This window comes from Micropterus salmoides, unplaced genomic scaffold (genome assembly GCF_014851395.1).
Source record: "Micropterus salmoides isolate LMB-PRFRI ecotype aquatic unplaced genomic scaffold, ASM1485139v1 Ms_hic_scaffold_5, whole genome shotgun sequence".
Taxonomy (NCBI): Eukaryota; Metazoa; Chordata; class Actinopteri; order Centrarchiformes; family Centrarchidae; genus Micropterus; species Micropterus salmoides.
The window spans coordinates 28,873,699-28,890,083 of NW_024044237.1; the positions used below are offsets into that span (position 1 = coordinate 28,873,699).

General features: G+C 38.8%; 1 protein-coding gene across 2 annotated transcripts in view; it reads left to right on the plus strand.

Moving 5' to 3' along the window:
- Nucleotides 1-14,568, plus strand: part of glrbb (glycine receptor, beta b) — a 32,208-nt gene extending 17,640 nt beyond the window's left edge. The window contains exons 6-10 of one of the 2 annotated variants that reach the window (XM_038700059.1): nt 1,534-1,616; nt 2,336-2,476; nt 5,892-6,044; nt 7,852-7,936; nt 9,221-9,352. In XM_038700059.1, coding sequence (XP_038555987.1) covers nt 1,534-1,616; nt 2,336-2,476; nt 5,892-6,044; nt 7,852-7,910 — 436 coding nt within the window. In that variant the 3' untranslated portion in view covers nt 7,911-7,936; nt 9,221-9,352. Of the gene's footprint in view, nt 1-1,533; nt 1,617-2,335; nt 2,477-5,891; nt 6,045-7,851; nt 7,937-9,220; nt 9,514-13,414 lie in introns of those variants that run through there. The other variant, XM_038700058.1, reaches the window with a different exon arrangement.
- Nucleotides 14,569-16,385: the final 1,817 nt, after the last annotated feature.

Sequence of the window (16,385 nt, forward strand, 5' to 3'; positions counted from 1 at the left end):
CTAAATTAATAATTACTACCTAACTTGTCTAGGAATGAGAACATCAGGTTCAAGCTAAACTGGTGTCCAGTTCACATACTGTACATCCTGATAGTTAAGTTAAATTATATTTCAGTGTCCAGGGGAGTCTGACAACTGATAGTTAAAGGAAGGACACTGGTGACCAGGAGGAGCTGAGGCTAGTAAAGTAAATCAGGGATGTAAACTAGTACTTTTGAGCAATTGAGGAGACGTTTCTTTAGGATTTTAATGTGCAAATTAAATGCTTAGTAATTATCCAGAAATCACATAGAAAAAAAGATGCATCAAGATGGATCACTGCCCTCTGAATTTTAATCAAATCGAATCGTGAGGTGCCAAGAGATTCTCATCCCTACTGCCCAACCAGTATTCCCATTCAATTACTTATAAATGTCCTTTAATATGTTTTGTGAAGCGGTTGTCTCCAATTGGAGACATTGTGGCAACTACTCCGCAAAACTTTTTAAAGAACATTTTAAAGTAATTGAATGGGAATACTGGTTGGGCAGTAGGGGTGGGAATCTCTTGGCACCTCACGATTCGATCTGATTAAAATTCAGAGGGCAGTGATCCATCTTGATGCATAATTACTAAGAATTTAATTTGCACAAAAAAATCCTAAAGAAACATCTCCTCAATTGCTTTAAAGGACTAGTTTAATTTATATCCCTAATTTACTTTACTAGCCTTAGCTCCTCCGCGGTCACGAGCGTCGTTCCTTTAACAACCAGTTGTTAGACTCTGGAAACTGAAATATGATTTAACTATCAGGATGTGTACAAGACACCAGTTAAGCTTGGACCTGATGTTCCTATTCCTCGATAAGTTAGGTAGTTATGACACGCAACTAATTAACATTACTCTGTTACTAATTTAGCTAATGTTACATTGCAGCCAAAAAAAAAAAATCAACGTGCTCGTTTTTTGGAGCGGTTGCCATGATGTCTTGTATTTATAATGAGACAGAGTTGATGGTTATAACGTACTGTGGAACATGGTTGGAGATTCTGGGCGCACAGTGGTATAAACTGGTATTACTACTAGTTATAAAACATTAAATCAAAAGGTCATAATGACTTACGAACTTTGCTATAGCGCCTAATGCATGTTTGTAAGTGATTATAACAATTGTTATAATGTCTTATGGAAGCATTATATCGTGTTACAAATATATGCATAAGTCATTATAGCAGTGACCTTCATAGAAAGTTACCAAAAGATTTTATATTCCAAGGAGCTATATTGTTGGGGCTATAGCTACACTTTGTTGTGTTTCACTTGTTCCCAGAGATAATCCTTATGAATTTGTCTGTAATTTTGAGTGTTTATCCCATAGAAATGCACCTCTCAAAAAAGAGACATAAGGATAAACCCTTAAATCCTATGAGAAGGCAATACGTGTGTCATAAGTGCCATGCTAACAAAGCTTCTGTGTGTGAGTAAGTGAATATAAGAGAATAACAAAGGACATAATAAAAAACTGAAAACAGAATTTTCTTCATCCTCCTCCAGGTTGTCCGTCACCCTTTCTTGTCCTCTGGATCTGACGTTGTTCCCTATGGACACACAGAGGTGTAAAATGCAACTTGAAAGCTGTGAGTTTTCCTTACCTTAAACCGCCTCATCATATGAAGTCCAACTGAAATTAAATTGCTATCTGAAATGACATGTAGACTATAGCACCAAAGACTGTATTTCCTTCTTTTAATAAAAAAAAATATTAACATTACATAAGAAAATCCACAACATTATTTTTGAGTACATAAAGGGATGACTAAATTTGATTTCTATTGGATTTTAACTGCTTGTTGTTATTTGGGAGATACAGTATTTATGAGTTGGGAATATATTTGTTGTTTTTATAAAATCGTTGTTTTGGGGTAAATGAAAGCTTTTGCTTGTGTTTAGAAGCCAATTTCAATAGCGAACATAGAAGTGGAATAAATCATCATATTTTAAGGTTGTTGTGAAAATCTCACAGCTAATTGAGTTTGACTGTGGTAATTGCATCTTGTTTACAAAGCACTTTAGACTTATATAAGCAAAATCATAAAAGTCTATTCCCACTAATGCTAAATCCGACTGCTGAGACTCAGCTTTCTGCATGTCTGTGTGCATTTATATTGTATTTTGGACTCTGATTGTATGTTTCTACTTGTGAGTTTGCTTAACACGCAGGCAGATATTGTGAGTGTATAAAGTACTATGTATATTTGCATTTGTGTACACACGGATTTGGTTTAAACACACCAATACACATCCATTTTATGTATATGTGTATTTTTTTGTGTGTCTTTGTACCTCTTTCATCCAGTTGGCTACACCACAGACGACCTGCAATTTATGTGGCAGACAGGAGACCCAGTGCAAATGGACGCCATCGCTCTGCCACAGTTTGATATCAGACAGGAAGATATTGATTATGGGAACTGCACCAAATTCTATGCAGGAACAGGTACTGTCCTTAATAAAAAAATAATTTTTGTCTTACATATTTTTAAACAGTGTTACAACCCCTGTTGGTCTAGGGGAGTGGGGGCCATAAACATATAGGCACAACTGGTATAGATCTTAACAAGGTAACTTTTATTGGTAACAGAGAGATGTAGACAGGTAACGATAAACAAAAGGAGGGTGGACGAGGGTGCTGCGAAAATAACAAACCAAGTTAAAATAAAAAGGTCCTCAAAAGGAGGCCTGTACCTATCTATCTATTTAAGCCGAGTTGATTCTTGCTACAAAAGAACACAAAGAGCACAGCACCCACTCCACCTGGTGAAAACTAACGCAATAGTAAACAAAACACTAAGTGAATTCCTCCACTGCACCCAATGTGGAGCTAAATGGTTTTCCTAAACACAATGTACAGCTAGCAAGAAAGGAATGTGGATAGTTCCACTAAACACAAAGTACAACTAACAGGCAGGGTATGCAGTCAATACCAGCGGCACACAAGTCAATAGGCGGTGACAAGCTGCCCGGAGCAACAGGTGGACTCTCCTTATGAGCAGGAGGTAATTAATGTGGTGACGAGCCATTGGTTGAGTGGAAACAGAGGGAACCAATGGGCGGGACTGATGTCAGCACCCCAGAAACCAGGAAGTAGGCGGGTCTTCATTCCCCAGGGACACAGCCTACTTGGTAGAGGTGAGACAGAAAAAGGGGAAACACAAAGGTGACAGCGACAGCCGTGACAACAGCAAGTTACAATGCTTATTAATAAGGTAAAAAGTTATTTAATCATTTAAATACTTATTTTAGCTGAAAGTAGCCTCCCTTTTGAATTTGATAATATATAAATTTAGACCTGTTGCTTGTTCTGATAATCATCAGACCAATAAATCCAGTAAGTTTATTTTTGTGATCTTGGTCTGGGATTTATGGTACATCAATTGTTAGTTGAAAATTCTTTTAGTTGTGTAGTCGTGGGTAGTTATCCCTCTGGCTGTAGCCTTCACACAAACAGTGTTATAGGTTCCTAGTGAAAGAAGTCAGGAGATAATGAGTTCTTTTTGTTAATGTAAGATTAATTTGGTCCTGTTGATTGAAAGATGAAATCTTAACAGCAACGAGCAAGCTTCAATTGCATGTTCTTATCTGACAAAAAGTAATGTCGTGTGACCATCTTACTGGTAAAGGTCAAAATATTTTTACTCCAACCTGCTATCATTTGTTCAAGGAAATTAAATTGTAACACCTCAATAGTGTACAATATTGTAAAGATGAGATTATTTTACAGTGTGGTTCACAGTCTTATATAAGATAGCAACAGAGAGCAAAGATGTGTATGCAATGTTTTATGATCATACAGTCAACTGAAATGATTGTCCAGGGATTTTGAAATTTTCACAGTCATGCCAAATGATACCCTCTGCTCTTGTTCAAGTGAACTGATAATTGCCAGATCAAAAAACACAGCACATAATAAGTCTCAAAGTATAGAACTTCGTCATGGCAGATATTTTTTCTTGTCCTAGCAGAAAAACTACTGGTGTAACTCATATCAGTAATTCAGTACTCAATAATGTCATTAGTTCAACGTCTATCATTCTTTGAGAAGTATCAGATTTATATCAATACAAACTTAAAGGATTAAGTTTGGACAAACACACCTCAGTAAAACTGGGGTAAAATTTAGTTTATGTTAAAATAAAAACAGAAAAACAAGAGGCAACACGTGAAATAAAAACTTTGCTCTTCGATGAAAAGTGTCCTTCCTTTTTAATGTTCGCAGAAATTGAGAAATTATAGGTACCCTGTGGAGTTTTCAAAAGCTTAAACAAGAGCTAATTTTACATTCGTTGTCACCCACCAAAACGCACTGTGTGTATCCTTGAGATCTAACACGAAGTGTTTAATGAATTTCCTTTCTCATAAAACATTTGCAAAGCCACATTCTTAATGTTTTAAATCATGCATTGCCTACCATCATGTTTACTTCTTCCCCTGCTTCTGTTCGCACATTACTATGTGTCTTGGTTACCACCACCAACTGTTGCTCAGTGGAATAGTTGAAGCCAAATGTATTCACCTGTCCATCTCAACCCTTTAGTTAGTTATCTAGTGTGTCTTGTATTTTCAGGAAGCACAAGTCAGTTTTTGCATGGAAAATCTGATTTGCATTATAAAATTTTACCTTTGTGGTACATATTTTAGGGATGTTAGGTGGGGGTAGCTGGGATAAACGCTAACATTCTCACTGGTCTTTTTCTCAGGATACTGACAGGGCTAAAATACTGAATATTCCTATTATGAAATAGAATAAAAACTGTGACAAACATGTTTTCAGACCAATGTGAGTACAAAATGACATTCGCATTGAAATGGAAAATCTCTATCAGCCAAAAGAGCTGGTATGACCTCAGTGCTCTCGCACTTGGGAGGCACACTGCTGGCAATGAGTCAGCCTTTTAACGAATTGCCATGGCAACCTGGCCAGACACAAAGATCACCTCTGTGTACGACTGGTTCGAGCCTGCTCTGCGACACAGGCGGCCCTTATATGCTGTATAAAGCTCACCCAGAGATCCCCGGGCTAGTTAAATATTACTTTAGCCCATCCACTCCGCCATCCCATTGGACCTACCGACCGAAACACAACACTGCTGTAGGAGGTCTGAAGTAGATAGATACTTATTCCATACTGTTTAAGCCCAATTTATGAACCCCAGTAGAGATGGATCTGTTAAACATAATTATTTATGAATAATTATATATGAATGGAAATGTATGTTGTACTGTTAGGAATGACAACCTTCTGAAAACAGATGCATGTTCTTATCCACTTAAACTTTTAGCGGTTTAGCAGAGTACAAATCTAGAAAAAGGCTTTTGGGGTGCTGCCCTGGGTGCTCAAACAGATCTCAACTTTAACAAAGTTAGCTAAAATGATGTTAAAGTCCTTATATATCCATTGAATAAGTCATAATGGGCCAACTTATTTGAATTGACAGCGTCAGTATCTCCCATTGTGTTAACATAACAACAAAGTCCAATATTAACACTAACACTTAATTCAACTCATTTAGAAGGAGCGTTATACAGTGTTTATATGTGGTTTCACTAGTGTATGAACTGCTACAAATACGTAACACAACAAAGGTAGCTTATTTATAATGGTGGGACTTGAATCATTCTTTTTGGTTTTTGTTAGACCAGACAGTCTTACTGTCTCACACTCAGTTACTATGTAGACCCACCCTCATGTGTGTCCTTCAAAGATTCCAACCTTGGATTTTGAAAAACAAAAAGCACATTGGGTCTGATGCCAATACACCCTACTCTATGCTTGCATCTCATTTTTGAATTGTTGTGTTTCACTGAAGTTATTTTATCATATTTGACCACTGTCCCACTCCTTCCCCATTCAGGGTACTACACTTGTGTAGAGGTTATCTTCACCCTGAGGCGACAGGTTGGCTTCTACATGATGGGTGTTTACGCCCCCACACTGCTCATCGTAGTCCTCTCCTGGCTGTCTTTCTGGATCAACCCTGATGCGAGTGCCGCCAGGGTCCCTTTGGGTACGGATAATTTGATCAATTCCACTATCTTCCACTGGCATTTACCAACACACTTGATCTGAAAATATTCCGTACACTGTTCAACCAGGATCGAGTGAATGGTTTGTCATTAATTCAAAAAGAAGATTGGGTGACCGTGTGTATATTTTTGAGGTAATTAGGTGTGAAAACTCCTGTTATAAAAAGCCATGCGGAAAAAAGATAAAATAAAATCTCTCTGTAGGATTTATGTTTTTTTCTGGATCTGCACTAGAACTGAAATTATGGCCCTAATCATCTCAATTGGGTCACCGTCAATCACTTTTTACACCATGAAGGACTTCTGTCTATCAAGCGTAGTGTCATGTCCAGTGTCGTTCTATATGTGAAAAATCACTGAATATAGCTGTAATTGACAGATGGGGCCCACCGCAGTAGTGCTTTAGTATTTAGTGTAGGTCTAAATACATGTGAATACATTCAACAATACAATATAATAAACATGAGACCATATTTAAAGTTTTTGCTGGTTTTTCCTTGTCATTGGTGAGACCAAAATTTAACCCATGACAAGTTGGTGTTATTTTCACGTCTGTCAGTGAGCTACCAACATACTCAAGTACATCAAGTTTCCTAAATGTCTAAAATACTGGATTCAGTTTTCTAGCCATGCCACTTTTCCTAATGTGGAATGCCTGTTTAGCCACATCCACTGCCAACATTTAACCACATTAAGTACATTTTGAAATAAGTACAAGAAATAAGTACAAGAAATCCTTATGTTAATCAGTGTAGGCAACAAGGGTTTTTCAGGAGACAGTGAGATCCAGGAGATTCTCAGCTGGCCAACGAGGCACACCTGATCCCTATTAACCCAATTAATGAAGGGTTGTACTGAGGTGCATGAGGAGCAATGCTGTTTTCCAAACCAGAGAGGCACACAATGTGTCTTTCCTGAAGAAGGTCCAGCTAGATTACTAGACTATTAGACTGAGCCCTGAGGGGATGTAAGAATGGTTCAGTACTGGTAGTGCTTAATGTTGTGTTTTTGTTTACGCACTGAATAAATCACAGACAAGAGACTCTAATGTCCCTGTTCCTTACAGTGTGGCTTGTTGGCACAGTCCTAGTTTCACCTAGCCTTGCATGATGGAAAAGGGACAGAAAGGTACTTTATTTGGTCCAAAATGGAAGACAGATTCAGATTCACCTTATTAAAGCACACTCTCCTCATTGCATCTTTATTGTTCACCATGTTCTTACTTTATTTTTGTACCCCTGAAAATTTCCATATGTTACAAAACAGCAAACAAAGAATTTTCAAATCATATATCAAATGAAAACAATGTAACAATGTTATAAATATACTGAGTATAACTCTTATTGGAACCCAATTGACATCTGTTTGGCATGAAGCGTAAACTATAAATCAAATATACAATTATTTGCACAGTTTACAAGCAGTATTTTAAGTATGTGCTAAAGGCTATACACTTTGGAAAGCAAACAATTACAAAAGGAAAAAAAAAAACAGACTTAAATTTGTCAAAGAATTGCACATCCCCAGGGAGATTAAATTCTTATGTAACTGACGACGAATTAGTTCTCTCCATTGTTGTAAATTTCCCATATATGCAGGGTCACACTACACATGTCCATTCCACTTATTACTTTCTCCTCCCCCTCCATAATTCAACCTGTAATGTCAGTGTCACCCACATACTGAATCAAGGGGCACCTCTGTGTATGCAGGGCTGCACTGATAAGATAATCCATTGTTAGCCCACTCCAGTCGTCCACTTCCTCTTTTTGTCCATCCTTCCTCCAGTTGTTTATCACCACTTTCATCCCATCATCACTCCAACTCCTCCCGGAAGCCTCCTCTGACTCCTCTCTAAATGGGATCAGTCCAGGTCAGTCAGTACCCATGTGTGGGACTACTCTCATTTATTGCTGTGTGCTGTGCGTGTGTGTGTGTGTGTGTGTGTGTGTGTGTGTGTTAGTATTTATGTGTCCATGTACTTGTGCAAATGCATCCATGTGTTTGTTTAACTAAGAATGTGTGTTTTGTGTGTGGTCATGTATACACAGTGCAAAGGATGTGAGCAGTTATTACAGTAAAAATTGTTAGTTTACCATTGCATCACAGAATTATATGTTGTTCGTGTTCCATGTTTTTCTCTGTTCATGGATAATAGGTGAGTTCCAGGATGACGATGCTCTCTTTAACATTTTATTCCAGCGAGAAAGGAGCAGTTTGATTAGAAATCCTGAATCCTTCTCAAACTCTCCCTTGATGAGTGACCATAACGGGGCCTAGAGGCAAGACCCATTGGTCATTCCATTGTGTTTATTATCTCTATAAAGAATCATTACAGTACAGGAAGGGGAATTAAGCCCTCCATTGGTGGTTAAAAGACCCTCCAAAGAGTCGTCGTAATTCTTTCTGCTGTAGCCTGAAACCTCTAACCTGTAATCCTGTTAGCTATCAGAGCTAAAAACAATTTAAAATCACATTATCATCAGCATCATTAGAGGCTGAGCTCTTGGAGATGTCCTAATAAAGGAGGTAAAGGAACGGTCATAAATTTCTAATTGCTGTCCTGTTCTCAGAAACCCTGCGTGGATGTGAGCATTTTAGTACAACTTTTGTGCTTCCTGGAAGACTCAATTCTTCAGTATTTTGTGCTTTAAACTATTTTTTTTTCTTTCAGAATTAGGTAGATTAAATGCTTTTCCTCACTGGAAACACACATCTAGACTGTAAGGACTGTGTTAATTCAGTGGTGTATGTTGACAAACACTCTGTCAGATGATTAACCAGGTCAGATGATGAACCAGAGCACATGCCAAGATGTGTCCGTTCTGATATGGCTGCTTGTGTTTAGAAAAACAATTGCATTTGAGAAAATGTGCTTTTTTTGTTAAATGACTAATGGGTTTTGTTTCACAACATAATAATTCCTCAAAGTGTGATATCAAAATACTATTGGTTTGGTATTATAATATAATAATGTAATATAGCTCAGTATAGTATCAAAATTACACAATGTAGCCTTACATTTACAGAAAGTTTAGAAGAAAGATATATTAATCATGGATAGTGACAATTTCAAGTTTTCGACATCCAACTTACTCTCATGACGCTACTCTCATGACGCTGAGTAACAATATTACTTACTTCCCTCTTTGTGTAGGCATTCTCTCGGTGCTCTCTCTGTCCTCTGAGTGCACCTCCTTGGCTTCAGAGCTGCCCAAAGTGTCCTACGTCAAGGCCATTGACATCTGGCTCATCGCTTGCCTACTGTTTGGTTTTGCCTCGCTGGTGGAGTACGCAGTGGTTCAAGTGATGCTCAACAGCCCGAAGCGCATCGAGGCAGAGAAGGCCAAAATAGCATCCAAGGAGAAGGCTGCGGGAAAGAGCCCCGCTGCCAGGAACAACACGGTCAACGGGACCGGAGGGACACCGCTTCACGTCAGCACCTTGCATGTCAGTGGATCTGGTTTGATAACTTGATAACCAAAATTTAAAAACATGTATTTGTAATGCACACTATCAGTCATTTTAAAAATGTTAATATGTAATTTATTACATTCATATCCCTAATCAAAGCATAAAAAATGTCCCCTTGTGTTTTGATAAGATAAGTTAAGATAGACATTATTGATCCCACTCTGGGGAAATTCCCTTGTTACAACAGTTCCAAATATAACACAACAACATATAATAGAATCAGATAAGAATAAGAGTTAAAGAGGTGGTATTATGCTCATTTTCAGGTTCAAAATCTGAAACCTACCAGAACAGGTTTACATGGTTTAATTTTCAAAATACACCATATTTTTCTCATACTGCACATTGCTGCAGCTCCTCTTTTCACCCTGTGTGTTGTTCGCTCCGCTCTTGAACTACAGAGTGATGCATCTTACTTGTACAAAATCTTTGTTGGGGGTTGCACATGCGCAGTTCCCAGGTAAGGATTACTAGCCAATCAGAAGCAGAGAAGGGTGGGTCGTAAGAAACAAGGTAGTGTGATCCAAATCAAAGCCGCTTCAGACTGAGACCGTAACCTAGCAGATGGTATAAGTTACTCACAAGTCCACAACCACACAACATCATTGTTCCACATCTTACCATAAACCACTGCAAAAATCACCATATTTCAACTCAATTTTACATAAAAATTGGCCAAACAATTTGAACGTTTGCTCAGTAGCTTTCACATCAGGTGTAACATTATAAATTTAGCTGTGTTAGCCAACGTTTACAACAAAAACGTTGAACTGTTGCTGGTGTTCTGACGATCTATGCTGCCTTGCCCAAAAATGCTACCATAGCGCAAATCAATTGACTCTACTCTGCCCTGCTCCGTTTTCCACTGCAGATAGTACCCACAGATAGTACTCAGAGATAGTACGTGGCTGGTCATCGTAGTGACGCCACACCGAACTGCCCGCGACGTAATGTTCAATGCGACACACACACCAGCGATCCACACAGCTTTCTTAATTTAAATGTTTCAACATTCCTCAGAATGTAAAGACAGATAAGCGGTATGAAAACCTGCCGTTGTTGCTGCAGCGGTCTGTGTGACAGTGGGAGCAGAGGGCTTTGTGAGCGGTCGGCTGGCCGGCCTCACACGCTCCTCCCGCGGGTTGGCACAGGCTTCCCCTGCAGCCACTTGCGGAGCTCCTCAACTTTGTTTTGTTTTTTGGTGGAGAAAAGCTTAATGAGGCGTTTTCATTGTAAATGCTCCATATTTGTATAGCGCCTTTCCGACCACTCAAAGCGCTTTTACACTACATTCACACACTGAGCCTAAGTGCTCAAACGGAAACTAACATTCACACACTGGCGGAACAGCTGGCAGGGGAAATTCGGGATTCAGTTTCTTGCCCAAGGACACTTCGACATGCAACCAGGGGAAGCCAGGGATTGAACCGCCGACCTTCTGATTAACGGCCAACCTGCTCTACCTCCTGAGTCGCAGCCGCCCAGGACATCACAGTAAAGGAAGTGAAGGGCTGGACTACAAACGAGCTGTTTTCAAGCAGTTCAGAGCAGAGCTTTCTGTGTGAGATGGGAACTCCCTTTGGGCTGGACTTTGGGATTTTTCACTTTACAAACCTGTTACATGCAAAAAAAGATATATAACTCAATAAAGGAGAGGGGAAAAGCCTAAAAGCATAATACCACCTCTTTAAATGTACACTATATAAACCTTATATGTACAGATGTGATTGATATGCAACATTGAACAGGTCGCAGCAGGACATAGCGGCATAGTATAGAAATAAATAAAATTGCACAGGACAAAACATATACAGCAGTATAGTTGAGAGGTAATATAGGCTATAAAAATAGGACTATGGATATGCAGTACATATGCTGTAGCTGAAGCTGTAGTTAATCACCAAAACATTTCAGTGATGGTGCTTTTGTGTTGCTTTGTGTAAGTGTTTGTTTGTCTGGGTTAAGTAACCTCCCACCTACAGTAAGACAGTACAATGACAAAATGTAAATTCCAGATCCAACCTCCTCAGTAACAGTTAGGCATAGAGATCTAATCTAAATGCAAAACACGGAAATCCAATCATTCAATTTTGGCATTGTCTGTAACATACTCGCACACACAGCTCAGTCATGACTCATGCCTGACACACATGCACATCAGGTATTCAGTATGTTGTATGGGTCTTCCAATTGTGTGCCTAATTGAAATTAATTTAGCTCTAAGTCTATGTTAGTCTGGACCACATTTGGTTGATAGGATTACATTATTCCATTGAGGTTTAATGGGACCAAATCAAAATAATGAAGCTTTAATGAGCTTAATGACTTCAGTGAGTAAGCAGCCATAGTCTGATTAGATCCTTTTCACCCTGCAGGCCTTCAGGGAAGTTCATGAAAGGGATTTTTTGGATGACATTAAACTACATCCTTCTGCAGATTGTTTTGCACTAGCTCCAGTTGTCCATTGTGATAGTATGCAGAGGCAGTGGAGGGGTAACAAGCCCCCCCAAATGAGAGAGGAACCATATTAGGCAAGATTGTAGAGCACAAAGCAAATTACAGCTCCTTTACGGGGTTTTCAAAATGTAGTCTGTTAATTGATCTAGTCCAAAAATCCCAAATAGCCTCATTTAAATATTCATCACAGTTAAGATGAAACCTACCTGCAGCGTGGGTGTGACGTCTAAGAGACATCATTACTACTGTATACACACATTTTTTATGTGTTATACAGCAGTCAGAGAAAGTAGAGAATTCAGTTGTCTTTTGCTAATGTATGATTGTAGCGTCGCGGAATCTGGAATGTTTCTACATGATGATTTGTGCAGTTGTCCACAAGCAAGGAATCTGTAAAAGAGGGCATGGATGTTGACCAAGCACAAACTGGATCATGTTTAATAGTGTAATAGATGAGAAGCCTATAGCAAGTTTTTGCCGCATGAGTCTAATAAAAATATTACCAAGCTTTTTTTATAAAAACTAACTGTGCATGTCGTTTACAAGGTTGTTTTGGGGTGTTTCTTCACAGTAAATTTTAATTGAGGTGGTGTTGTTGTTTTACCAGTGAAAAGAGCTTTAGCCAATTTAAAGATTTTTTGTGTAATGTAATGTTTGCAGCCAGACAGAAAAATGACCCGATGAAACGTTTAATTAATTGTTGGTGGCATTACAATTAACTGTAACAATTCAGGACCCAGATGTGCAGACTCAAAAACAGATCTCAGACACAGATCAGGTGAAATTAAAAGGATGTTTAATTGGTCAGGTTATGGAGCAAAGGTCGGTAACATCAGAGAAGGTAAACAAAACCAAATAAGGAGCAGGCAGGTGGCATAAACAAGAACGCAGGTAACTAAGACAAGTGTTAGAACGTGAAGGCTACTGAGCGCAATAGACAGTCTAGCAAAGACAGAGGGAAAAGAGGCTACTATGTACACTTGAATAATGAGGGAAAGAAGGACAGGTGGGAATGTGGGTGTGGGCATCAGCAACTGACTAATTTTGCTTAATATATTTCATTCTTTTGATAGACCTAAAAAGTACTGAATGCCAGTCTACAATAGAGAGAGTAACAGTTACAGTAAAGTTAAGGACCACTGTATTCACTCAACATTTTTCTTGAAAATAATATTATTTTATGATAATATTATAAAAAATATTTATTCTCCAGGATGGAATAGTCTTTGCACTAGTAAGAGTGAATGGATCTATGCACAGTAATCCCAGTGTACTCATTCAGTTTTAAACCACTTTGGTTTGGTTACACTGACTCCGGGGCCATGCAGCACTTTCAGACTATTAGTTGATAATAAATGCTAAATGGTGCTGAATTTAATAATCAATTCTGTTTTCGCCCATGTTACTCTCTTGCGGCCAGGTGGCAGAAACTCGCTGTAAGAAGGTGTGTACCTCTAAATCAGACCTGCGGACCAACGACTTCAGCATTGTGGGCTCACTCCCACGGGACTTTGAGCTGTCGAACTTTGACTGCTACGGGAAGCCCATCGATACCAGCTCTGGTCATGGAAAATCCCAGGCCAAGAACAACAAGAAACCTCCTCCTCCGAAACCAGTCATCCCCTCTGCTGCCAAAAGAGTTGACCTGTACTCGCGAGCCCTCTTCCCTTTCTCCTTCCTCTTCTTTAATGTGATTTACTGGTCCATATACTTGTGATTATCTTCACGTCTTATCTTGTATTATCAATCCCCCACTTCACTCCCATGAGTTCTTTCTTGATCTGATTATATTCAAAAAGTTTAATTCCAAAGTGAATGTTGAGAATTGTGAATCTTACCCATGATTGCTGAGAAGAAAACTATGTATTATTATTAATAATATTATTATTATTACATTTATCTTTACATAAAAAAAGCCAACTATCATTATTTGTGAATGAAACAATAATTATAACTTGTTTTCTTTCTTTACCTAAAATGGATGTATATCATCTTGTATTGAAATACTTAATTTATTGATAATGGTACTTGTGAGGCTAATACAGGTGTAAACAAATCCACAAAGATTGATTGCATAACGACCAAGCAGAAGATGCACAGATCTGTAAAAGAGCATTTGTAAATAGCTATTTGAGTTTTTGCACTTGCCAAGTGGGAGTCTGTTAAGTTAGCATTAATTTTATTTAAGCCTCAATGCAAAGTGTAACATTGTAATTACTTTGCATGTTAAAAGCAATGCATGTTTATGAAGATTATATATATATATGTGTGTGTGTGTGTGTGTGTGTGTGTGTGTGTGTGTGTGTGCGTGCATGCGTGCGTGTGTGTGTATATATATATATATATATATATATATATAAAGTTATACTTATGATTTGCTCTAGAGATGATACGTGGATATGTAAAACACTGTTCCTGTCCAGATGGTCATGTGACACTGCCACTCCTCATACAAATGTAAAGTTTGTCATCTCTCACCTGTAATTGTGTAAATGGGTCACTAGTGTGCTGTGGCCATGTGTTTGTGAAATTTACAAGCATAGAAAAATAAATGTTCAAATTACTTTTCCACCATTTGATGTACTTCAAAATGAATGCACAGATTTGAAATCTTTAACACTGTGTAATTTTTGTGACAGTAGTTAGTGAGAGTGCAGCTATAAGGTTTAGATTTTTCACTTTCTGGTGATTCAAACTTAACCCTGGAGTTTTGTCACATGTACCCATATTTTTTAACCTGGAGGGACTTGCAATAGGTTTAAAAATTCAGCCTCTCCAGCATCTTCCCTTTGCTCTGCCCACATGTATCCCACATTTCACACACAACACAGCTGTTTGTTCCTCCGAGGCTCGACCTCTCCTAATCTGCCAAACCAGCCATCTATTATTCATGCAAACCTGCTTGGAAAATGACCCCTGACTGTCATTGCAAGACTTCTCATATGAAATCTGTCTCTGGCTTAATGAAGCAAGATAGATGCTGACCTTATGTCATGACAACAGGGTCATATTAATGAAGTCTGAGGCAAATTGGTTTTAGTGTTGCACATGTAAAGAAGTGCAAAATTGTCATTGCTAGGATCTAGGTTTCTTTTCTTTTTGGGCAGCTCAAAATCAGAAAACGACTTTTCTCTCTGTGGCTGCCATGGTTACAGACATGGGAAATAATCTTTGTCTGTCACTACTAACACCTGCCTGAGACACAGAATGGGAGTCAGACTGAAACTAGACTCAAGTGTATGACAATATGAGTCATCCCGAGAAGCACAAGTTTGCACTGATTAATGAGTAATATTTTCATTTGAGATTGATTTTCACTGAGACATATTTCAGTTCTGACTGAATCTCAAATGAGAGGCATTCTGCATCGTAGTGCCCTCCGATGGCCAGATCTATATCTGTTTAATGTAATAAGAAGATAAAATGCTCTCCTGGGAGAAAAAACAGATGTAGTACCAGGCTGTGTGGTGTGGGTATGAAGTGATGTTTTGCTTCTTAGCAGTTGCTTTTTTCTTAAGATCAGTTTAAAATTTAGCTGAGGCTTTTATCTGCAACAAGCACAACATTACTGATCAGGTAATAATCTGGTAATGCAAGGAAACAATCCTCAGCACCAGGACAGTACATGGATCAGGAACCTTTTCACTGGTGTGACTCATGTGTCTTTTTATGTGTTGTGCATGCTCCACCCCCGCACCCCAGCACCCTGCTAGTAGTTCAGTGCAGTAACCTATATCACACAGGGTGCTTTCTAATCCAACATGACCTCCCACCAGGCTGCCACCCGGACCAGCAAGACAACCACCAACCACAGTCAGGCAATGATTAGTGGTGGAACAGTGGGGGGAGGAGAGGCCACAGGGCTTAATGGAAGCTCATTTACTGTGAACAAGGCTTTCACACATCAGTGTTGGGCTTTTACAACCTTTTCCAAGCCCCAAAAATAAATACAGGGTAAATGGAGTTTTTCTTGAGTAATAACAATTGTACAAAAATCCTACTTCTATCTACAGCAAGGGCTTATTTTAATAGTATAGTGATTATCATTAAGTCTCATCACACCTACCATCATTACCTACACTTGCAGTCCAGTGACTTCTGCACTTGGTTTATGACTGTATCTGTTAGCTGTTTGTTTGTTCACCCACTCTTATATTTGTACAGCGTATTGAGGGAATTTTCACAGTTTTATCTGAAACCTCAGACATAATAGGCTATTTTCCGAATGCCACAGTGGATTTGCCGCAATTTTCCACTCCCTCCCAGTCACGGTGGCTGTTTGGTGGCATAGTTTTGGCAGAGCTTCAAATGTGGAAGCCTAGAAAGTGTGGAGGATGCCATTTCCTATCAGAGGTCAGGATAGCGAGAAGCTCGGTTACAGCCCGACTGAA